The 26,334-nt window shown below is 42.5% G+C and overlaps 1 protein-coding gene across 1 annotated transcript in view; it reads left to right on the top strand.

Moving 5' to 3' along the window:
* The window catches only part of TYRO3 (TYRO3 protein tyrosine kinase), a 926,976-nt gene that overhangs the window by 765,748 nt on the left and 134,894 nt on the right, over window positions 1-26,334 (top strand). The window contains exon 16 of the mRNA XM_063440254.1: window positions 22,961-23,070. Within this exon, the coding sequence (XP_063296324.1) occupies window positions 22,961-23,070 (110 nt within the window). The remainder of the gene's footprint in view (window positions 1-22,960; window positions 23,071-26,334) is intronic.

The following is a 26,334-nucleotide window of genomic DNA, read 5'->3' as shown; positions in this document are numbered from 1 at the left end:
CGTTTATATAAAAATATGCATAGACTAGTTACTATCTGATCTGTCCCAATAGACATCCTTCCATATTTGCTTCCAAATAGTGATAAGTATGGATATTAAGCATTGAAAAAATAACATTCTTTTCCCTATACCTATTTTCATATTTTCACACAGTGTTATCTTATAGTAGTGAAACAAGATTGAGTGAATATAACGCTTATTTATATTATACAGTACCGTGTCTATATACATATAGGCCATAGCAATTTAATTTGCCCATGGCTTATAGGGTTGCTAATGTGTATCAACTTACTTGAACCTATAGGCCATAACAGCTTAGCTTTATCCGTGACTTTTACAATTTCTAATGTGAATCTACTTAAAAGAGTAATTATTACTCTATGCAGGCAAACAAATAATAAATAAGTAAATAAATAAATAAATATTGCATCAAACTTTTCTTCATACTTTTCTTATCCTCTACTGGTTCATCTTAAGCAGAATAAAATCCCAAATCAACTAATCATCCCCCCTATATATAAATATTAAGTGATCATGGCATAATTGTAATAACTTTATAATCTGATCCTTTATGTGATCATCAACCTTGACATTCTTAATAGTAGTGAATATAGGTAAGTTAACATATCGTACAATATTATCTAATGGTAGTAAAGCAAAATACCGTGAATATATCACTTTTATGTATATAGACTATTATATTTGAGGAGTGATACATTATCCATATTATAATACCATTGTGCCCATAGCAATTATTTGAGGGAGTTTTTTTTTTGTTTGTTTTTTTTTCCCTAAATAATAATTACACCCCTAGTAGAAAGTTCAGACCTTTCCCTTTTATAAATTCTAAATACATCCCTTTTATCATTTCTTTTTTTTCTCTTATCTTTTCGCCCTTTTTTTTTTTTTTTTTCCCTTTTCCCCTCTCCCCCCTTCCCTCCCCCCCCCCCCCCCTTCCCCAGCATAGCACTTCCTTTCTCCCCATATGCCTTGTTTTCTTAACCACTTAATGGGGCTGCTGCATTAATTTCTTGTCCTTGAGCCATTCCACCAAGTCTATATTAGTGTCAAAAGTCTCTCTTTTGTCTTCATATGTCAACGATAGTTTCAAAGGATATAGCCACCTGTATCTTATATTGTGAGATCTAAGAATTTGGGTTGCAGAACTAAATATTTTCCTTTTCTGTCTGGTTTCAAAGGAGAGATCCCGAAACACCTGTGCATTTTGAAAACAGCCAGAGTTGATTTGATTTGTTCGGGCTGACCTCAGAATAGATTCCTTAAATTCATATGAAAAAAGACAGGCAATGATGTCCCGTGGAAGATTTTTCTGAATTAAGTGAGGTTTAGATAATCTATGACAACTTTCTATTATTTGATCCTGTGGATCGAACGCAATACCCAGAACTTCTGCGAAATCCAACAAGGTTTTTTTTAAATCTTCTTGTGGGTCTGTCTCATTAATATTCCTGAAGCGTAGATTTCTGCGCCGACTGCGATCTTCCAAGTCAATTATTTTGAGTTCTAATGCCGAGATCTTAGTTTGAGCGTTCGTGCTTTCTTGCATAAGACTTTTAACTTGAAAATCCATTGCTTTGAATTGATCTTCTATTCTGTGCATATTAGCAGCGAGAGCATTTATTTCTTGTTTGATTTCTGTTTTAATTGCTGCTGCAGTCATAGCTAATTCGGTCTTTATTTCATCCAGATTTGCTCTGAGGGTAGTTTGTAGTATAGTAAGCGTAACTTGATCTGTTTCAGCGGGTTTTCTGCCCTCAGCCTCAGGAATATCAAGACTAGTGTCTGTCATTCACTGTCAATTTAGAATATTTGTTCTGTTGAGGTGAAAAGTAAATGTTCATTGATTTGTCTTGAGAAAGGTCTTTTTTATCCTTTCTTGATGAAGTCTTGGTATCATTAGGTTTTCTTGAAGCCATATTGAAAAAATAAATCCGAATTGAAGTTGCACACCAGTATGTATGGTTGCTCTTTAATTATGATTATATATGCAAACTTGGAATTGCACTTGGAATTGTATTCAATTGTGTCAGGATAGGCACAGGGATCCAACACGCAGAGTACAAACAGGTAATAGTTACGTATACCGGACCTTAGAATGGCCGGACTAACGTAGGTGTAAGTAAAGAATGGTCTAGAGACAAGCCGAGGTCGAAGGAACGAGAGAGCAGGTAAGCGAGAGACAAGCCGAGTCAAGGGTAATAGAGGTAAGCGAGGTATAACAAACAAGCCGGGTCAAAACCAAAGAGACAGAATAAATAACAAGAGCACTGAGTGACTAGTCAAGCTAGAACCACGACAGGGCAATGAACAAATGTAGAAAGCCCTACTTTATACCCTGGTTCCAGATAGGTGAGCACGCCCCCGACGAGTCCTCATTCGTGCTCGGGACTTGATTGACAGGTCGGGACGGGTTGTCGTCATGACGTCGGCTGCTGAGCGCCGCGTCATAAAAGGAAGTGGATCCCTCGCGGCCGGCGTGTAAACGACCGAGGGACCCGCGAGGAACGAGTGATTCAGCCCTTCTGGAGGGAAGAACGTCCAAATGTCTCACCTCCTCAGAGGTAGAGACAACAGGTACCCTGACAAATTGCCCCTTAGATGTATAAGTAGGCATACAAAAAAATATAAATAATATGAGTATGTATAGGAATATACAGCTGTTCGTTCTCCCCCAAAAAATGAGATGTATGAAATAATTAGCTGATATTAGTGGGGTTACACACTAATAGTGTGAATTACCGTTTGAAGTATGACGATAGACAAAGGTAGAGAAAAAATATAAATCTTTGGCAGAAGGAGCAGCGTTTGCCACGTGAAGCGGGAGCACGGACGCCTCACCTCGGAACGGCCTCATCGACACCCGCCATCCCTGGTGGCTGCCCCTCCTCCGCCGTCACAACGACGCCGCACGCAGAGCCGTCAGCACGTCATAACGCCCCTATATGCCCCCTGTTTTCAATGAAATATGTTTGATAATACTGCCAAGTATTAGATATCCAACTTTTTTGTCCGGTTTGCAAAACCGGAAGTGATATGAAGTTTCTGCTCGGTCCGTAAAACCGGAAGTGACGTCACCCGGAAGTTATGAATGCGTTCCAAGCTGGAACGCACGCCATCACCTGCAAGCATTCCCTGCATTTGAAGGTGGATATAAAAGCATGATTTACTCGGATTGGAGTCATACATCCCTGAGAGTCCAGAAGAGGATGAAACGCGTTGGAGCTGCTTATTGGTTCATATGAACTTTTATTTTATTATATTTTTCCATATAGATTTATATCTAAGACAGAATATATCTACGATATTCAGTTTGTATAATTTTTTATTATCACTTTATCGTGTACATACAGTTTTTTCCTCTTGGTTTTTTTTTCTCTTTGTTTTTGCCTAGGAATTATGCCTTGGCATATATGTATAGCAGCTGAACCTCCCAAACCAGAGTCTCTTCTTTCTGGTCGTAGATACAGATAGAACGGGGAATGTAGGGAGGACCTACTGTCCTCCCCCCGGCCCCCACCCCTGCATGGCGGGTGGGGACCCTACATAACAATGAGGGGGGGGGACCTACTGTCCTCCCCCCTGGCCCCCACCCCATAGCGGTGGGTGGGGGCCCAAAATAAGAATGACGGGGGGACCTACTGTCCTCCCCCCTGGCCCCCACCCCTGCACGGTGGGTGGGGGGGGGCCTAAATTTTACTGCTCAGGGGTGGGTGCCATTGGGGAGGACAATAGGTCCCCCCCTTATTTTACTTTAGGGCCCCCACCCGCCGTGCATGGGTGGGGGCCAAAAGGATTTTTTTTTTTTTTTTACATTGAGCAGCCACTGGCTGCTGACTGTTTACTAGACATGCCCGTACTCGCGGTATAGCGAATTTACTAATAGGCATGTGCAATTCGTTTTGGTCAGAATGCAAATTCGGACGAAATTCGGGCATTTGGGTGCTTCCGAATGTCCGAATAGCTGAATTGCCGAATTTCCGAAGCACAGTATTGCCTAAGTACTAACATACTTACCCAGTGGAAGAAGAAGAATGTTACACTGTATACAATTTTAAATAAAAAGTATACAAACATAGCCAGGATTCAGCTGTAAGCATTTGCAACACTTACAACAATCAAGTAACACACATTCATTTAAAATTTAAGTTACTTAGCCAGTCAATGTAATGACAGGAATGAATAAGTAGATAACTCCCTAATTCCCACGGTATTAGGGAGCTATCTACTAAAAGGGTGAAAGAAAGAAAGATTACTTAGTATTAGTAAATTATGCCGCTTCTCGCTATACCGCGAGTAGGGGCATGTCTAGTAAACAGTGAGCAGCCTGTGACTCACTGTTTAAAAAAAAATAAGCCACGACGTGCGAGTTGGGGCTTTTAAACTAAGGGGGGACCTATTGTCCCCCCCGCCCCCCACCCCTGAGTGGCGGTTGGGGGCCCTAAAGTAAAATAAACAATAGGTGTTTCTCCCCAAACTCCCACCCCTGAGCGGCGGGTGGGGGCCCTAAATTAGAATAAGGGGGGGACCTATTGTCCTCCCCCCTGGCCCCAACCCCTCAGTGGTGGGTGGGGGCCCTAAATACCGATAGGGGGGACCTAATGTCCTCCCCCCTGCCTCCCACCCCTGAGTGGTGGGTGGGGACCTATTACATACTTATATACCAGTTTCAGAGTTCTATTTCCTGTCCTTTCTGCTGTGAGGGGAGGAGCTAACCCATGAGTAAATGCTGCCATGATTGATCAAGAAAATATATTGGTGTCACCTTTTTGTATTTTTAATTTACCTTTTATCTCTGTTAATGGCTTTGTATTTGTCAGGGTGGCGGTCCGGTGCCGGGAACCCAGACACAGTGTCCAGGCAGCAGTGCGTGGACCGGGACCCAATATGCCTGCTGTTAAGTGGGAGTCTTCAACGTGGAGGTGGATAAGCAGGGTCTGGTGCAGGGTAACCGTACGCCCCCTGGTGTTGAGCACCAGCGTTTGTGCAGCCACATACCAAGACCCTGAATCAGCTTCAGCGGATACCAGGAACCAGGAGCTTGGAAATTAAGCAGACCTCCCAGGAGCTTAATAGGGAGGCTCTGCAGCAAGATCGCATCCAGTACTAGAAACAAGGCAAGACTAGAGATAGGCACCAAACATGGAAACAAGACAGAACTAATAGAACCCAGAACCAGAGAAGGATAGTAAGCTAAACCCAGAACATATACACAAGACATAAGGAAAACATGAACATAACATGGGCATGACTGGACAAGACTGTACATGGACTGGGTATACAAACTAAAACAAAACAAGATAACATAGGCAAAACAAGAGGAGAAATAACTAAGTACTACATATGGAAATAATGTGGATTTAGTCACACTATATGATCATACATTGCATAAGCCTGCCAACAACGCCAATGTACCCCATATCTGGCAGGTCCTACACTGCCTAAAGTATGCTAAAACATCCTAAGTAGACATATATAGCACTTACCTGCAAGAAAGGGCAGAAGCTTTGAGCAGCTGCCTGCAGGGCTCTGAAACAGAAAGGAATGATGGAAATCAAACGGGTGTGGCAAAATAAAACAAACATTTAAAGGAAACCTGGAGACTGGGAAATCCAGGGACGAACTATAGGAATGAACCCAGAAATCCCAGCATAAAGAAAACCAGACATAGAATAGAAAACGTAAAAAATCCAAGGAAAACTAAGCAAGAATAGCAAAAAGAGTACTGGATACCAGAAGCCAAGTCCAGACATCAGAACAGAGCAGAGCAGATAATGACAGTATTACTGTGTATGTCCTTATCATATTTAACAACCTACATTCCCAGTTTCCTGATACAGCAGTCGACCTCTTTGTGGATGTAATGCTTGTCATGTTGCAATAACCTAAATAAAGATGAATCATGGGAATAACTGGAACGATTTTGAAAATAAATGGTTGTTTGCTTCCCTGTGTCTATTCTTGTTCAAATTTTTTGGTATCACTTTCTATTTTCTTTTTTTACTCTCCAGCCTCAATTTCATACAAAGTATGTATCTAGATGGATTCATTTTAAGAACTTTAATTACTTTACAGCTGTGGTGTGTGTCATTTTCACAGTGATTAGTGACTATTTTTGTTATATAATGCAAAACCACAGGAGATTTGTTATTGCAAAATGTTTGGCATTTTTTGTGTATCATTGTTAGTAGTGTTTTCAGGACTTTTTTAATTTACAAATATTCATGAATGTGCTATAGATGTTCTTGTTTTGAGACATCAATAATTTAAATCCTCTTCCCAGTACAATGATTGACTGTATTTGTTTGAATAAAATTCCACACAATATTTACACAGGTAATCCTGTATGGAAACTGAATATACTAATTTCAGCTACATGGTTTGATTCAATTGAATAATAATTGATTACTGAAGATTTACCTAGCTATTCTATTGCCAAATGCATTTTGCCTTTTTGTATTGTTTTGGGGGGTTCCTGGACATTTAAATAGTAAGTATTTGCCAGATACCTTGAATAGAATGAAACCTTCATCAAACCAGTGTAATGCAAGAAGAATTATTTAACTGAATCATGCCCTGGTGAAGAGAGTGACATTGGTACAGTGGGATATGCATGCTTTTGTGGTAAGTGTGTGTTCAGAGACAAAAAGAGACAAGTGACATGCCCACAAATGAATCAACAATAATTTACACTTGATTGGAAGCAGAATCCATCACAATACTTACAAGCAAATGCTGTAAAAAAAATAAAAAATTATAAAATATTAACCCCTTAAGGACACATGACGTGTGTGACACGTCATGATTCCCTTTTATTCCAGAAGTTTGGTCCTTAAGGGGTTAAAGGGACACTATAGTAACCAGAATAACAACAGCTTATTGTATTTGTTCTGGTGAGTATAATGATTTACTTCAGGCTTATTGCAGTAAACAGTGCTCAGATGGCTACTAGATGTGCTTCCTGGGGCAGTACTGATATTCAGTGTCTCTATCCTCTGCATGGAGACACTGGACTTTCCTCAAAGTGATGCATTGATTCAATGCATCTGTATGAGGAGATCCTGATTGGCTTGTGCGGTCTCTGCCCCTGATCTTTCCTTTGTGAAAGCATTGTGATTGTCTCAGCACTTCTGATGATGTCAGTCAAGCAGGCAGATGAGAGAGAGAGCCAACAGTAGACTGGAATAAAAGTAAGATTTTGCTATATTTAGGGAGGCACGAGGGGTAAGGGGGGCTAGATGGTGTTTTTTTTTACTCTCTGTACAGTGTCTGTTTAATAATAATACAATGATGCAAATATACTGATATAGATTAATTTAAGCAAACAAATATGTTTGAATGACTATCTGTTCCTGTCCAAATCTGAGATGATTAAATTGTGTATACGCAGAAGTAAATTCACACTGACGCATGCAGTTCAGGTTAAAATAACTTCAGAAAATTTAATGGCATCTGCTTGAAAAGCGGGCTCGCAGACCCTTATAAGAGCAAAATTACATCATCATTGAATATCAAGATAACAATAAATAAACATCATTAATTGGTCTATGTATTAAGTGGTAAGTTAAATGCCCTCCCATCTATATTAGTAATTGGCTTAGGGATTTGAGTGGCTAGTGGGGCATCCTCCCATCATGGGATGTCGTAATTCCTGACAAGGATGAGACGAGATTCAGTCGCCATTGCTCTTTAGCACGAGGCTCTCTCAATGGGAGGGGGAATTTGGCAGCTAGCCATTTTGGGTAGCTAGTGATGTCAGACTCGGGGTCAGGTTCAGGGTCTTTTTTATGAAAGAACATTTCATTAGTGCAGCTTTCTCATGGCCTAGCTATAAAATACATTGTTTCATATTACAGGAACTTGATAATTCCGGTGTTAGTCATATTTTTCTAGAAAATACATTCTCTATTCAGTATTCTAAATGCTGTTAGGAAATCTTGTCATGTAATGAAGTTAAAATGGAGTTAGTACAAAAATTCAATACAGGTTTAATAAAGGTTTTTAATAATTCTACATCAGTCCCCCCTATGAAATGTTAGATTCTAAAAAGATAAACTTTATTTGTTAGTTCCAGAAGACATGTTAGCCCAAAGGCACAAAACCCTATGAAGTAACGGTTCTTAAAGTCTTCTTAGTTCTTCAGAGGGACATCATAAAATAGACAAGCTTACATTACCATATGGACCTGTGTTATCTGGAGTATAGGCACAACAAGTCATGGTGACAGGTAGTATTTTACATACACCCCCCTTCTCAGCTAGAATCATGTCTAAGGCCATTCTGTTCTGGAAGGTCATCTGGGATGTGGCCTGCAACTGTTCGGCCAAGCCCTGGAGGGCATCTCTGGTGTAGTTGACGAAACGTTGTTGGTTGCAATAGATATAATAAATGCAAATCAAAATATTATTATTAGCAGTGACGGTTGGGAAAATGGACGGTTGGGAAAAACTTTCCTTTAACTGCGAAATCATATGGTACCCCCCCTTGGCACACCTATGGCATCAATATATATATATATATATGTGTCAAACTTCCCTTTAGAGGGGTGCTCCTCTTTGTGTTCTGAAGCATGAATGTGGTGTGTCAAGAGTACCTTGTCATGTATTATGTGTATGGACATAATAACCTTGGCTAGGGCACATTTACTTATTCATCATAGTATTAAACCTGTCCCACGCTACATCAGTGTAGGTGGACTCGGATCATTTAGTCAATATTAATATCACCACAAACTCAGGATGGGCAGATAATCCTGAAGAAGCTTGTCGTTTGAATTTCTTTAGCTTCACGAGGTCTCCTTTTGGGGTCCTCTGCTTTCCATCGATGGCAGGTGGTCAGGCATTATTATGGCCATCAAACACCTACTTGTTGGTATCTTTTTGTTTTCTAACAAGTCATTTTTCCTTTAGAGTCAAAGGTTTGTCAAAATCAACAAATGTTACTTCCCATGTTGCAGAGAGAGTCTTGAATCTGGAACAGTGAATCCACTGAGTGATCTCTGCAACTTTCACAATGCACTATTGGGTATATGGTCTTGGTTGTCACATTGATGACCGGCTAGGCTTCTGGCCATCCTGACAAAATGTTTATTATAACTAGTGCATATTTGACCCAGCAGCTCTTTGGCACCTGGATATAGTCACTTGGATTCTTGAAAGGGATAGTGAGAGTTAGCTAGGTGCTTAGGATTCTCCTCCTCTTCTGCCTGAGCTGTCCTTGGCACAAATGACACAGGATCGGCAGTAACTGATGATTAGAGGAGTAATTCTAGGTGCTTCAGAGTATTTAGGGATCAAAGAGTTCATGAAGGTCTTGGATAGGTATAAAAAAATCCATGGGCCCACTGTCCAGTACATGTTTTTGGGTAAACAGAACTTGAGAGTGTTGGAGTACAGCCCGTCTTCAAGGGTTGCCCCTTTCTGTTTTTCCAGTTCTGTATTTCTTCAGGGTCAGCAGCTGCTTGTCATTCTTTCAGAAGCTTGAGATCTGTGGATAGGATCTACATGGTGAGAATAGAAGTTTCTTCAGCGGACATCCTTCTGTCCACTTCCCTTGGTGCACTTGTGGCTTGGTTGGCAGCTTGGTCAGCTGAGTGGTGCTTCTTATCTTCCAGATTGATCCAAAATCATGTGCCGCACCCAGGGCATATTTTGAGTCAGTGTAGGTATTGGCATGTCTTCCTTCAGGCATTTTGCATGCCACTGAGAAGGCTGTCAATTCAGCGTCTTGAGCAGATGTGGGTGAGGAAAGTGAAGATGCTTGACGTACCTGATCTTCTGTAGCAACAGCAAATCCAGTATGGTACCTTTCCTCTTTATCCGCAAACAGAGTGGAGTCAGGATCTGGTAAAGCTACTGCATGCCTTGTTGAGAGGTGTCCTGTTTCTTCTTTCATCTGTTCAAAGCAACCATGAGGAGCAGTAGAAGAGGTTTCCTCACCTATTTCTGTGTGAGATTGGGGGTATTTGTCTTTCTATTTACAGTTCTCTTGCTGACCCCCCTCTGTAGAGAGCTGATATTGATCTTTAGTGTTTCATGTTTTTGTTCTAATGAGTCAGGTTCCTTTCATGAGATTTCTGGGGACTTAGTGAAGAAAACATGAGGGACAGCCACCTCCCAGTGATTATACAGGTGTCTTACTTCCATGGGTATCTGGGTAGTGTGGTATTCCCCCCTGGGAAGTGGCGGAAGAGTGGCCAGAGCAACTTTTCTTCAAAATATAATGTTGTCAGGTAGAGGACAAGGTGGAGTAGAGAGAGGAGTAGGAGGAGGAGAAGGTGGAATAGAGGGAGAAGTAGGAGGAGGAGAAGGTGGAGTAGGAGGGAGGAGTAAGAGGAGGAGAAGGTGGAGTAGGAGGGAGGAGTAAGAGGAGGAGAAGGTGGAGTAGAGGGAGGAGTAGGAGGAGTAGGAATGAGTAAGAGGAGGAGGGAGGAGTAGGAGGAGGAGAAGGTGGAGTAGAGAGAGGAGTAGGAGGAGGAGAAGGAGAACGAGGAGGAGAGAGAAGTAGGAGGAGGAGTAAGAGGAAGTAGAGGGAGGAGAAGGTGGAGTAGAGGGAGGAGAAGGTGGAGTAGAGGGAGAAGTAGGAGGAGGAGAAGGTGGAGTAGGAGGGAGGAGTAAGAGGAGGAGAAGGTGGAGTAGAGGGAGGAGTAGGAGGAGTAGGAATGAGTAAGAGGAGGAGGGAGGAGTAGGAATGAGTAAGAGGAGGAGGGAGGAGTAGGAGGAGTAGAGAGAGGAGGAGGAGAAGGTGGAGTAGGAGGAGGAGAATGTGGAGTAGGAGGAGGAGAAGGTGAAGTAGAGGGAGGAGTAGGAGGAAAAGGTGGAGTAGAGGGAGGAGGGAGGAGTAAAAGGAGGAGAAGGTCGAGTAGAGAGAGGAGCAGGAGGAGGAGTAGAGGAGAAGGTGGAGTAGAGAGAGGAGGAGTAGGAGGAGGAGTAGGCGGGGGTGGGCAGGTAAGGGAGCAGACAGGTGATGTAGCAGTGGAGGATACATCAGAAATCAAAACTAAGTAGAAATTAGGAGGCAGGTAGGATTCTCTTCTGCTATGGAGGCTGCAAATAGCCCATGTACAACAACTATTAACTGACCCTATGCTTTCCCTAGAGAAAAATAATAAAAGGCTAACATGCTCATCTTGTCTGCACAGGCCTCGAACGCTTCACTCCGTGGGTGCCCCGCAGTGGCTAACCCACTACATCTCCCACACCAGACTTGTGCCCGTGGAGACAGACGCTATCCCTGACTCTCGTTCTTTTTTATTTATTTATATCTAACATCTCAAAATGTAATTCTTACTTATATCACAAATATACATTATCACAATTTTATGTCTCGCAAATGGGATAAAACTTATTCTACTCTTCACTGATAATGTATTATCTTTTTTTTTTTTTAAACATACAAAATAGACAAATAACATTATCTTCTGTGAAATAAATGAAAAAGATAATGGAGATTTTGTTAAGCTTTATAAATAGCTATACATTAATTCACCTTTCTTGTTTTCCAGTTTCTGGCTGTTAATGACAATGTACAATGTAATAGAGCAGCAGGAAATGCTAGCAGAGTGCTTGGTAGCATAGGGAGAGGTATTAGCAGTAGAAAGAGGGAAATGCTCATGCCATTGTACAGAACACTGGTGAGACCTCACTTGGAGTACTGTACACAGTACTGGAGACCATATCTTCAGAAGGACATGGATACCTTAGAGAGAGTTCAAAGAAGGGCTACTAAACTGGTTCATGGATTGCAGGATAAAACTTACCAGGAAAGGTTAAAGGATCTTAACATGTATAGCTTGGTGGAAAGACGAGACAGGGGGAATATGATAAAGGCATTTAAATACATAAAAGGAAACAACACAGTAAAAGTGGAGACTATATTTAAAAGAAGGAAAACTACCACAACAAGAGGACATAGTCTTAAAAATAGAGGGACAAAGGTTTAAAAATAATATCAGGAAGCATTACTTTTACTGAGAGGGTAGTGGATGCATGGAATAGCCTTCCAGCTGAAGTGGTAGAGGTTAACACAGTAAAAGAGTTTAAGCATGCGTGGGATAGGCATAAGGCTATCCTAACTATAAGATAATGCCAGGGACCAATGAAAGCATTTATAAAACGGGGCAGACTAGATGGGCCAAATGGTTCTTATCTGCCGTCACATTCCATGTTTCTATGTAAAGCACTTGCTGCTAGTAACAGATCTAGAATCAATACACTATAATGCCCAAAGTCTCAACTTCTATGCATATGCAATAATAAAATATCTGGGCTTACAACAAAAATTATGTTAGTCAGTCTTTAATCTTGGAGGCAAACATTATCCAACAAAGACAGATTGGAACACACTCCCACCTTATCCATTTGTTAATAGTTAGGCTTATAATGTTTACTGGTTCCTTTTCAATTAGATTAAAACATTTTGAAACCAATCCTTAATTGTATCACCATTTGTTCAAGAATTCTTTGTTTATTAGAAATTTCTTTTAGTAAATATTCTTTAAGATAACCCTTCTTCCAGCATGTTATCAATTTTCTGTACACAAAGTTAAAACACATTTGTTACTTACACGTGAATCGATATAGATATATATTCTATCTACATCTTAACCATCACTTGTCACAGACACTTTCCTGATATAGGGAAACTAATAGCAGGATTATTATAGTAATTGTAACTTTCTTGTTCATAATATGTGGGATACAAGGAAAACAGTATGTCTTAAGATAGGATGAGCATGGTAGGAGTAGGTCTCATGATCCAGGGCAGAAATGACTTCACTGATATGGTAAGGGCAGAAGTGAGGGCAGGAGTGCTGTCACTTAAGGACAACCTTCTTTTGTTCTAGGGGCCATTTTCCTTTAGGGCATTTCAGCTTTACACTAAATTATAGCCTAATAAAATAAATCAGAGAAGCAACATTCTGTTCGGCAAAATGAAATACCAAACTATGGACAGACTTGACGGATTAAATAAGACAGTTGATACATTTAACAGCCCGTAAAGCTGTCTCTATACTTTGAAATAACATGATGCAAAATAAACTCACGGAATGCAACTAACCTCCCCCACGATCCTCACTGCCTTATCACAAAACACAATATATATATATATATATATATATATGTATATATATATATATATATATATCGCTACGGAATCTGTTGGCGTCATACAAATGGCTACAATAACAATATACAAACCCTAGAAACCTCTTATACGACACATCACTCCTACGTAAATAGCAAAATACACAATTAGAATATTTTCTAGCAAAAACTTCCATTGCCAACTCAGTATTTTCTGAATAACTCTACGGAAGAAACAAATCTGAGTTGCAAGCATGCAACCCCCCTCCCCCGAACCTCCGCACACGGAGACCAGAAGCAAGAGAGAGAGAGAGAGAGAGAGAGAGAGAGAGAGAGAGAGAGAGCAAGCATGTCCCCCCCCCCCTCCCTCCCTCCCTTCCCCTCCGGCCAGAAGCCAGAGAGAGAGAAGGAGGAGGGAAAGGGGAGAGAGAGACAGGCATAAGATTTAACCATGTCACTGCTGTACAGTAACAAGACAGAAGGATAGTTACATTACAATTATTGCAAAAGCAAAGAGACACAAAAACACAACATTTAGTAATACTCTCAGTGAAACTCAATACAAAACTCCAACCCTCTACTAGGGTGGGCTTCTACCATCTAATGGCTAACACAAAATACAAAATCCCCACAGCATTTAAGATTGGATGGGGATGGTGACCGTGGTCAGCTACATTTCGGTCATTACTGACGGGATGATGGGAGTGGTCACCTCCTGGACGCCATGACAGGGCTCTGGCTGGGAGAGCCTTCCAGTAACACAATTATTATGATATACATACATTCTTAACCCTTTGTGATCTAGTTCTTCCTCAACCCAACCTTCCTGCTGAATAGCTCTTGCTACTGTACCAGGCTTCTGCTTGTATGAAGCAAATCATTATCTGTAAGCTTGCTTTCTTCTCTGTTGACAATCTGCGCCAGCTCTCTGGCTGTAATCTACCACATGAAGGTACAGCAATCTTACACACCTTAGCAATCTTTTCAACTCCTTTAACCATCTCTTCACCCTCTCTGTCTTCAACTAGGTCACACGCTAATCAGCCCTTATTGGGCTTTTCTAATCCCTGTCCCATTCCCCCTATAAAAGGCGTCCCAGATATAGAGGAAAGAAGGTTTTAAACAGAGTGTCTACAATGCTCGACTGCCACTCGGAAGGGTGGGTCCCCCCAAGTGCGTCTTCCCAAAACGTAGACTAGTCACTAATTCCGCCTACCCGAGGTAGCCACGGATTGGAGCGAGGTGAGAAGTGTGTGACCAATCACTTCTCTCACAAGAGAAATAGGAGTGGAAAGTGTAAATAACACAGGAAGTAGAGTAAAAAGTAAAAGTACAGTGAAAGTAGAGACAGACACAGGAGTTTGAATGACTCCCAATTAAGACAACAATTCAAATAAAATACAGTGCATGCATCACAGTTCAAATAAATTCGACAGTAATCCCTTTCCTTTACTCATGTGGCCAAAACCACCTACCTCAACCTCGTAGTGTCCTCGCTCGGAGAATGACTTCCTCAAGTCTCACTACCAGCGGCCAAGGATAACAGCTAACACCGGCCCGAAATCCATATGCCTCCCTCGTTACAGCAGTCCACTAAGTGTGGCCACCACTATCCTCACCCTCGTAGCGCCCCTACGGACCCACCCGTAAGTCTCACTACCCCGTGGTGATGGAGACAGCAATGCCTGCCCGAATCCACGCACCACAAATAAAATTGGAATGCCTCCAGCCTCAGCGCTCGAAGCTGGAGGGTACCACCTCTCTGCAAGCAGAGCTATGTGCACAATGAGGCTAGCTAGGCTATCAAAGTGACACCAGGGGGAATCCCCAGGAAACAGTGAGTCTACACCCCTCCACAGATCCCCCCACCTCTTTTTCCTTACTGCTGCAGCTACCCAGCACCTAAAAGAGGTAAACAGGCAAAGAAGACCCCCAGGAAAACTTCCACAGGTCCACCCCCCTTTTTCCCTACAGCCACAGCCACGTGGCTCCTAAAAGGAGTAAACAGGCAACAGAGGACCCCCAGGCAAACACCCACAGGTCCACCCCCCTTTATCCCAAAAGGGGTAAACAGACAAACAGAGGACCCCCAGGCAAACTACCACAGGTCCACCCCCCTTTATCCCAAAAGGGGTAAACAGACAAACAGAGGACCCCCAGGCAAACTACCACAGGTCCACCCCCCCTTATCCCAAAAGGGGTAAACAGACAAACAGAGGACCCCCAGGGAAACTACCACAGGTCCACCCCCCATTTATCCCAAAAGGGGTACACAGATAAACACTCTACCCGGGCACTTAAGCTAGAGACAAACCAATACAAACACACCCAGGCAACAGATAGACTAAATGCAGGTAAACAGGTGGGTAACAATAAGGCACCGGGCAAGATATTACCTGTCTTTGATGTCCTCCCGGTAGCAGTCACAGACACTGGGACGGGTCAATCAAAGGGGCTGAAACATACCGGGATGCTGCAGGCTCAACCGTGTATTCAGAGGTGATCAGTCTCCTTTCCTTCCCCCTGGATTCCTCCGTCCAGCAACGTCTTCATAGGACGGCTTACCGGCACAAGGCCATAGCCCGGTGCCCCACGTTCTGGGCGCCAAATTGATATAGATTAATTTAAGCAAACAAATATGTTTGAATGACTATCTGTTCCTGTCCAAATCTGAGATGATTAAATTGCGTATACGCAGAAGTAAATTCACACTGACGCATGCAGTTCAGGTTAAAATAACTTCAGAAAATTTAATGGCATCTGCTTGAAAAGCGGGCTCGCAGACCCTTATAAGAGCAAAATTACATCATCATTGAATATCAAGATAACAATAAATAAACATCATTAATTGGTCTATGTATTAAGTGGTCAGTTAAATGCCCTCCCATCTATATTAGTAATTGGCTTAGGGATTTGAGTGGCTAGTGGGGCATCCTCCCATCATGGGATGTCGTAATTCCTGACAAGGATGAGACGAGATTCAGTCGCCATTGCTCTTTAGCACGAGGCTCTCTCGATGGGAGGGGGAATTTGGCAGCTAGCCATTTTGGGTAGCTAGTGATGTCAGACTCGGGGTCAGGTTCAGGGTCTTTTTTATGAAAGAACATTTCATTAGTGCAGCTTTCTCATGGCCTAGCTATAAAATACATTGTTTCATATTACAGGAACTTGATAATTCCGGTGTTAGTCATATTTTTCTAGAAAATACATTCTCTATTCAGTATTCTAAATGCTGTTAGGAAATCTTGTCATGTAATGAAGTTAAAATGGAGTTAGTACAAAAATTCAATACAGGTTTAATAAAGGTTTTTAATAATTCTACATCAATACCAAGGGTACTAATTTCATACGAGTAATTTACAAACTATAAAATATTTATAATTTATTTTAAATTTTCATTATATTGTTGGTAACTTGGTAGACTCATTTTTTTAAAACTTGTATTATCAATGTGTATTGTCGATATGTTTATTGTTAGATTATATGTATATATATATATTTGAAAAAATTAAAACAAACTATAAAATACAAAAAGCTTCTCGTAATGGAAAGGCAAGTAGCTCCAAAGAAAAAACGAATTCAGACCTTCTAAATGCCAATAGTTGGAAAAAATCAACTCCACCACTTAACCTAAAGAGGGACCTTTAATAACATTAAAATACAGTTGAAGCCGAAAACCCACAACTAAGATGGATTAAACAGTATGAAAAGTAGAGTATGCTAAGCCCCTAGTAAAACTGCTATATTGTCAACCAGCATAGAAATCTCTTTAAAGAACATTGCTAAACATAGTTTAGTTCAATGTGTAGCATTTTAATTTGTTGGATTTTTTTCTGAGTGTTTTTTTTTTCCGTTAGTTTTTTTTTTACCAGAGAAAAAATGTGAAAAGGAATTGCATACATTATATGGTTACATCTTTTGTTAATGCCAATATCAGTTCCATCTGCCTTGCTAGTACATGCAGAATTTTTCTTTTCCTATCATGTAAAAATTATGTTTCAATAAAAAATTCCCAGATTTTACTAGTAACATGACGTAAAGTCATGATTTTATTAAAGACACGGAGGCGAGTATTATGCATAACTCTTTCTTTATTTCCTCAGCAGCAAAGATAGAGGAATATAAATATTGTCAAAAATGAAAGAAAAACTGTATAGGCATAACGGGTAGCCAATCACATGGTAGAGGAAGTGGCTATATAAGTCCTGTGTCTCCCACAATCCCCCTCTTTCTTGCGAAAACCGAAGACCAGGTAAGAAGAAACGATGTCCTACTTGATCAGCACAGGAAACAGGAACAATGCGACAACATCAAGCTAAAAAAGACAGAGAAATATGGTAATTTCCAGACTCAAAACTGTAGACTTACCAAACAGCATCATAAGGAGTCACAAACAAGGAAACCGGATTCTGGAATACAAAGGATAAATAATTTAGTGAACATAAAAGATGTATCAAACCATCCAATCATATAAATAAACATACATAATCAATACCTAATCAATACATAATCAATACATAATCAATACATACCTATTGAACAGGAAAAAATCCGTAGAGTCTCAAGCATCTCGTATCCCCATTCCACACCGGGAGGGCGGGAGGGAATAATACTCGCCTCCGTGTCTTTAATAAAATCATGACTTTACGTCATGTTACTAGTAAAATCTGGGAATTTTATTAAAGACACGGAGGCTCATATTATGCAAGTTCAAAGCTGTGCAACTATTCGAGATGCGATGTGTTCAATAGGTCTGAAATAGAAATCTCTAAAAGTCGATTCACTGGACCAATCTGCCGCCCGCATGATATCCTCCAGACGACATCCGACCGAGGAGGCTTTAGAAGCCATCGCTCCCCGTACAGAATGGGGCGTAAACACAGAGGTGTCTATACCCGCAGAGGATAATAATTCCCGTATCCAACGTGCCAGGGTAGGTGTAGAAACCGGTCGATAAGGCGACTTGAAAGATACGAACAAATCGTGTAGATCAGCAGAGCGAAGGGAACTCGTGACATCCAGATAAACTCTGAGGCAATCCACCGGGCAGAGCGCCGGACAGCCAGGAAACCTGGGATACGAAAAGGACTTGGATGCAGATTTAGTCCTCCTGGATATATCAAAAGTAACACCTTCAGGGGTGAATGCAATGGCGTCCCAATCCATGGCCCTGACGTCGGAGACCCTCTTGCAAGAGATCAAACAGAGTAACATCACCAACTTGGATGACAGGCGTTTCAAAGACAGCTCCTGATTAGGGTACCATGAGGAGAGGAACTGCAACATTATGTTAACGTCCCAAAAGGCAGAGAAGCGAGGCCGAGGAGGGCGCGCAAGGCGGATACCCTTGAGAAGGCGACACACAAAAGGATGCCTGCCGACAGGGGAACCATCCAAACCCCTGTGTCCGGCCGAGATAGCCGAGCGGGAGAGGTTAATCGTGCGGTACGCCTTGCCCGAGTCAAACAGGGACGTGAGAAACTCGAGGATCAAAGGCAAAGGGGCAGATACGGGATCCACTGCCCGTTCCAAGCACCAACCAGACCACGATCTCCATGAAGCCCGATAGGCAGTTCGAGTGCCTGGGGCCCAAGCGTTATCGAGGAGTAGGAGAGTTGTCTGCGGAACGCCTGGGACAATCCAAGGTCCCCTGAAAGGAACCATGCTATCAGTGGTAGCTGGCGTTGCAATACTAGTTCGTGCGGGTTCCCATCCGGGTCCAGGAGGAGGTCCTGGAAGATTGGAATCAACCGAGGATAATCGATCGACAACTCCATCAAGCGGGGAAACCATGGTCGAGATCTCCAAAGCGGGGTGATTAACGCTACACAACAGTCGTGGCGAACCAATTTCGAGATCGTGCGAGCTATCATGTTGAATGGAGGGAATGCGTATAGCAGGCCCCGTGGCCATTCTTGAAGGAAGGCATCGGTCGCCACCGCTGCCGGATCCGGCCTCCAGCTGAAGAACTTCGGCAGCTGAGTGTTCAGACGAGATGCGAACAGATCCATCTGGAACTTTCCCCACAACATGTCCAGGCTTCGGAACACCGAAGTGTGTAGACGCCAATCTCCAGAGTCTCTTAAGTGTCTGGAATTCCAATCCGCTCCCGAATTGTCTAGTCCCGGGATGTGTTCCGCTGTCACCGAGACGTTGTTGAAGAGGCAGTATTGCCAGAAGTCTTTCGCCAGAATTGCCAACATCTTGGACTTCGTACCCCCCAGGTGGTTTATGTAGCGGACCGCTGATACATTGTCCATCTTGAGGAGAACGCAGCAATTCGCCCGTCCTGGGGTAAGACTGCGGATCGCGAAAGCTCCAGCCAGGAGCTCTAGGCAGTTGATGTGCAATGATTTCTCCACGTCGGACCATCTGCCTCCTGTGGAAACGTCGCCACAACGAGCACCCCAGCCGTGTAAGCTGGCATCTGATTCGATCACCACGTCCGGGATGGAGCCGAAGATGGCTCTCCCATTCCACGCCTCCATGTGTGCTAACCACCACACCAACTCGTCTCTGGACTCTGCGTCCAAGCGTATCCGAGACTCGTAGGAGTGACCTGACCGAAGGTGTGACCCTTTGAGTCGCTGGAGGGCCCGGTAGTGTAGTGGGCCCGGGAAGATTGCCTGAATAGAGGCCGCGAGAAGGCCAATTACTCTCGCCAGCTGTCTGATGGACAAGTCTGCGACGCGCAGAGCTCTTCGAATCTCCTTCTGAATGGTTTTCACTTTGGAACCTGGTAGAAACAGGAACTGTTGGACGGAGTCCACTCTGAACCCCAGGAACTCTATGGACTGGGCGGGATCTAGGACCGATTTGTCCCAGTTGATCAGGAAACCCAACTTCTGTAGCAGGGTGGTACTCCATTCTAGGTGTAGAAGGAGATCCTCCTTCGATTGGGACAAAATCGGAATGTCGTCCAGGTAAACAATGAGGCGAACCCCTCGGGTACGGAGGAACGCCACCACAGGCTTCAGAAGCTTGGTGAAGCACCAAGGGGCCGAAGAGAGACCGAAAGGCAGGCAGGTGAAACGCCAACGCCGCCCGTGCCATGTGAAATGGAGATAATCTCTGAATTCTAGAGCAATGGGGACCGTGAAGTAGGCGTCCTTCAGGTCTAGTTTGGCAAGCCAGTCCGACTGGCGCAGAAGGTCCCTGAGGCAGTGAATACCTTCCATCTGGAAGTGCTGGTAACGTAGGAAGGCGTTGAGGGGACGAAGATTTATTACAGGGCGAACTCCGCCTCCTTTCTTGGGCACCAGGAACAGATTGCTCGTAAAGCCCTTGGCGGCGAACGGCAGTTCCTCTATAGCGCCCTTGGAGAGCATCTCTCCGACCTCCGCGGAGATCATCTCGTCTTGTTCCCGTGGAAGGGACAGTTCTCTGGGGGAGTAGAACTGGACAGGCATTGAAACAAAATCTAGGCGATACCCCTTTACACACTGCAGAACCCAAGCATCCGAGGTGAGCTGCGCCCACTCTCGGTAAAATAAGGCCAGTCTCCCTGCTACCTGAACGGGAGGGGAAGAAAGGGTACTCACCGTAAGGACGTCTGCTGGTGGCACCGCTGCGGGGGTATCTGGAGCCCCAAGCCCGACCTCTGGCTGGGAAGAAAGGAGGGGTTCTTTGGTCCTGAAATCCCCGGGAGGGAAAGAAGGAACCTCTGGTAGCGCGAAATGCGCCTCGGAAACCCCGGCCGGGTGGACGGTTCCTGCTACGCCCGGCCCCTCCAAAAACCTTAGGCGCGAACACACGCTTCATGCTCGCCTGCGCCTTGTCAATCGCCGTGAAGGTCTTGACATACGACCCCATGTCTTTAACGAAGGAGGTGCCAAACAGTAAACCCTCTTCAGTCGGGTCAGGCTCCGCCACAGTCATAGTGGCCAGTTTAGGGTCGATTTTAATAATATCGCCTTACGTCTCTCCGCAGATATCGCCGTATTGGCGTTTCCCAGCAAGCATATGGCCCGTTGGACCCAACCAATGGCCACGTCCACGTCCAAAACTGAATCCCCAGTTTTAGCAGTATCTAGAAGCTCATAGAGCTTCGAGAGGGGCCCTAGTGTGTCCAGGATCTTGTCCTGGCATCCCTTCAGGGAATTGTCAAGGCCCTTTTTGGGCTTCCAGCCCGACTTACCCAGGAACTGGGCGATCTGTGGGTCAATATCTGGTGTTTTACCCGCAGCGCCCGGGAGAGAAGGGCGAGGGCATTCGGCCCGCAGCTTATTGCGGCCTTCTTTGGAAAGGGGTGTGCGGATACGTTTGGCCACATACTGGGCAATATGATCCGGGGGAACCCATTCAGCGGACCGGGGGTGACGTAGGTCGTCTGGGTCGAACAGGGGGTTACCCTGAGGATCAAGAATAGTGTTGTCAACCCCGGAGGGGCCTAAGACTGGACCCCGGGTCTTGGCGGAGGACTCTGAAGGGTTAACGCCCGTAAGGGGCAAATCCTCGCCAGACACATCATCATCACCAAAGGAGTCATACTCCATATAGTCGGATTCCTCCTCCACACTCCGGTCGGTATCCGACCCATCATCAAGGGCTCTAGCCCGTTTCCATAATCTAGCCTTTTTAGCCCGGCCAGGGGCTCTTTTGCGCGTGGGGTGCGCGCCATCTGTGACCGCCTCAAGCGTGTCAGTCATGGCAGGTAGAACCTGCATCGAGGAGTGGGAGCCGACGTGTTTTGACTTGGCCTTCGCCTTACGGGCTCCAGGCACAGTCTGAGCAGGGGAGGGGGACCCCACGCCCGTAGGGGCGGGGGAGGCCAGAGTAGGCAAAACCAGGGAGTGCATCGATTGTGAAAATGAAGTAGTAACAGCTCCCATGGCCGAGGCAATAGCCTTCTGAATGGAGGAGGCCATAGTGGCTTCCAGCATGGCCTGAAATTCTTGGGAGGCCATAGCGCCCTCAGCGCTGTCTGAGCGGAAGTCCCCAGGGGGACCCGCAGGCCCATCCTCCCTATCCTGCATGCTGCAAAGTTGCAGTGGGCAATTAAATACTGCTAAATGACACTAAGGTGGGTGAGAAGAGCAAAGGGTTGAGTAACCCACAGAAAAGGAAACACACAGACCGTCTAGCGTTCCCAGGGGACCCGGCAAAGCAAAGGTGACCGCACGGCAGCACAGGGGAAGGATCGAGGTCCGCCCAAGATGGCCGCCGCACGTGAGGGAAGGCGCACGCGACTGGGCACCCGCCGGGGGAAGGGGCTCGTGCACCCGATCCGCCGAGCCCGCCCGCGAGCGGGGAGGGATGCGTGCGCAGCCGCGGTCGACAACAGAGCGGTTGCGGCAAAAGCACAGAGCCGGGAGTCGTGCGGGAGCACGAGGGGGATAGAAAAGGCAGGTTACAGAAATCCCCGGGTAGGGGGGGAAAAGCACCAAGGGGGTCCCAGGGGGAACGCTAGTGGTAACAGGTAATTAAACAATCATAAATAGTATACAATGAAATATCATACAAATAAACGATCATCAAATTTGAGTCAGAGAGAAACAAAAAGTACTTATCTGTCTGAGGAAGCAGCAAAGAAAGAGGAGGATTGTGGGAGACACAGGACTTATATAGCCACTTCCTCTACCATGTGATTGGCTACCCGTTATGCCTATACAGTTTTTCTTTCATTTTTGACAATATTTATATTCCTCTATCTTTGCTGCTGAGGAAATAAAGAAAGAGTTATGCATAATATGAGCCTCCGTGTCTTTAATAAAATTCAAACAAACTAAGCAAGAAAATGGATTACAATAATTCATATACATGCTTCTTACAAAGTCATATTTACCACCATTTTGCAAGTAAGCATTTTTGTATTGGTTATATGCTTGTTAATGTGTGGCCTATTCTTTACTCTATAGACCCTACCTGTTCAAACACTAGTCAAGTTTATGCTTGACATCTGCAGTGGCATGGAGTACCTGAGCTCAAAGAACTTTATACACAGAGACCTTGCTACCCGCAACTGCATGTAAGTGAACAAATGTACTACTGTCTGTGTTTACCAGTTGGAAATGCTTAAGAATCTTAATGTATCATGTTATTGACATAGTTATCTTGATCTTTAGGAATGGACTAATAAAAAGCTGAATCATCAGACAAAATGAGCTCATATACAACATACATTGTTTATTTAACTGTGTTTATTTGTAGGTGTTTGCATTTTGTTTTATTTTCTGTGTGAATGTACATGGGACTTGAGTATTTTGTCAGAGTGACTGCATCTCTGTGTCAATGTGTTTGTGTGTTGTACCAGTGAGTGCATGCACAAATGCAATTGTATATATGCAGTATATATATATGTATGTGTATATATATATGTGTATATATATGTGTATAGTATTTAATGCTTTTTTATTGGAATGAATTCCTTTTCAATTACAATTACACTTTTATATAAACAAACAGAACAATAACATAGAATATTTCATACATATATATACATACAACTACATACAATTATGATGCGATTTAGGTAATTTACATTATATACTTTACCCAGATGGCATCAGAATATAACATAACAAACATTTAACAATACTTGGATGTAACAAGAAGTAATAGAGATGGGCGGGTCAGCTAAGGGGATCTTTAATCTTAGATATCATATTGTCAGAGTGATGGGTATACTTTCTATCCTTATTAAAATATACAACTCCTCTTTCCATTTCAAACTAGGCTACCAATTGAAATATTATATAAGTACAATGTCCTATATGTTCTATACATCTGGTATCGGGATGATTAACATTAAACAGTAGTTAAATAAGACAAGAAAAGAGAGAAATAATCAAATCAACTGAAACAATCTTTGATTTTAGATATCCAGTTATCGAAGTGATGGATATCATTTCTGTCATTATTAGAATAAGCAACTCCTCTTTCCATTTCAAGCTGGTATAATAATTGGGTTACAAACTGTCTACTGTCAGATGTATGAGTTTGTTTCCAGGTTCTTGCTATTAATATCTTCGCCGCTATAAAGGAGTGGATAGTTAATATTAACTGATCTTTTAGGAGTCTATCCCACCTAAGGTGAAGTAAGCCCGTATGTGGGCATTTTTTAACCTTAATATTAAAAAACTCTAGGAAGCAATAAATTGAATCCCATAAGTTAGAAATTATTGGGCAGCTCCACCGTATGTGTAGCATATCTCCTTCATGCTTGTGGCATCTCCAACATAGAGAAGAATTAGATGTAGATATTTTAGCTAATCTCGTTGGTACTAAGTACCACCTATGATAAACTTTAAAAAAAGTTTCTATTAAGTTTAAACAATGTATATGTTTTCTCAATATTTTCATGGGTGTACACCAGTCCTTATCAGTCAATGCTATGTTAAGATCTTTTTCCCATTGTTTTTTAGCCGTGGGGTAAATGTCTGAATAAACTTGTTTGATCAGATCTGTAGCCATGGAGCATATCATAGTTACATAGTTACATAGTTAGATAGCTGAAAAGAGACTTGTGTCCATCAAGTTCAGCCTTCCTCACACCTGTTTTTTGCTGTTGATCCACAAGAAAAAAAAAAAAAAAAAAAAAAAAACCCCAGTTTGAAGCACAATTTTGCAACAAGCTAGGACAAAAAAATCCTTCTTGACAAAATATCGATTTTGTTGTTTCTTTCTCAAAAATCTTATATACCAAGTTATTTAAACCACTATCTCTTCTTAATAAAGATTCATTTATAAATCCTCTAGCTCTAAGATAAGAGAAGATCTCTGTATCAGGAAGGTTTAAGTTAGATTTAAGATCCTTAAACGGCAGCAGCTTTTTATTTTGAAGGAGATCCCTGACATAAATCTCCCTTTCAGATCTCCATTTAGAGAGATTCATATCAGGGATAATCCTTTCGATGACCCTTATATTTGCTCCTTCAATTATCTTTGTTGATATCTTGAGTAATTTTTTAATTTGTTGCCATTCTCCGATCAGATGAGATACGATCATAGAGTTGGCCTGCATTAAATGTGTTTTATAATTAGTTTTATCATCACAAATCATAAGCGATAGATCTTTCTCTTTTATCCTTATTGATTCTATCTGATACCAGGGTTGTTTCCTTGAGTCGGAGCTGTGAAACTTATGTATATGGGAGATTATGTTAGCACTATATATATATCTTTAATTAGTGGAAAGGCCATTCTTCCTTGATTAGTTTTCTTTGTTAAGACTTGAGATTTTATTCTTGGTGTTTTCCCTTTCCAAATAAAATTAGAAAATGAATGTTGGAGCATGTCCAACCATGATTTTGGAACTTTCAGTGGGATCATATTGAACAAGTAAGTCCATTTAGGAATAACATATGCTTTTATTGTGTTGACTCTTCCCCACCATGAAATTTCCAAAGGGCGCCATTCCCTTAAAATCTTATTGGTATGTTTAAGTAGTTTTAGAAAATTAATTTCTTAAATATTTTGAGGATTCGCCGTAACCATAATTCCCAAATATTGGAACTCTTTTTTTAGTCCAATGAAAATTATATTTCTCTTGGAGAGAGGCTAAAATACGAGAATTTATGTTAATTGTTAGAGCTATAGTTTTATGAAGATTTATCTTATAATTGGACACGTCCTCATAATTCTTAATCTCTTTCATTAAATTAAAGAGAGATATCTTCAGATCTGTTATTGAAATCAATACATCATCTGCGAAAAAGCATATATTTGCTTCTACTTCTTCAATTATCACGCCTCTTATTCCCTGATTTTCTCTGATAGATATAGCTAACGGTTCGATTGAGAGAACGTATAACAGGGGTGATAATGGGCATCCCTGTCTCATTCCGTTGTTAATATCGAACCATTCAGAGCATATATCATATCCTATTATTCTCGCAGATGGACCTTTATATAGAGCCTTAATCGCAAGTGCAATCCATCCCTCGAAACCGAATGCATTCAGAACTCCATTCATATATCCCCATCCGACCCTGTCGAAAGCCTTCTCTGCATAAATCGACAGGGTCAGAAGGGGCGTCTCCGTTAAATGAGCATATTCAAATATATCGATAATTCTACAAGAATTATCGCTCGCGTGGCGACCTCTAACAAACCCTATTTGATCTATATGTATTAATTCAGAAAGTATTAAGTTTATTCCATTAGCTAGTATTGCAGCGTATAATTTAATGTCTGTATTTATTAAAGAGATAGGCCTGTAATTTGTTATTTCTGTTGCTGCTTTATAAGGTTTCAAAATAGGTTTTATATTGGCTCTCAATAATTCTTGAGT

Source organism: Pelobates fuscus, chromosome 13, assembly GCF_036172605.1.
Source record: "Pelobates fuscus isolate aPelFus1 chromosome 13, aPelFus1.pri, whole genome shotgun sequence".
In the NCBI taxonomy this organism is placed as follows: Eukaryota; Metazoa; Chordata; class Amphibia; order Anura; family Pelobatidae; genus Pelobates; species Pelobates fuscus.
The sequence above is the reverse complement of the archived record's forward strand: the minus strand, read 5'-3'. Positions and strand labels throughout refer to the sequence as shown.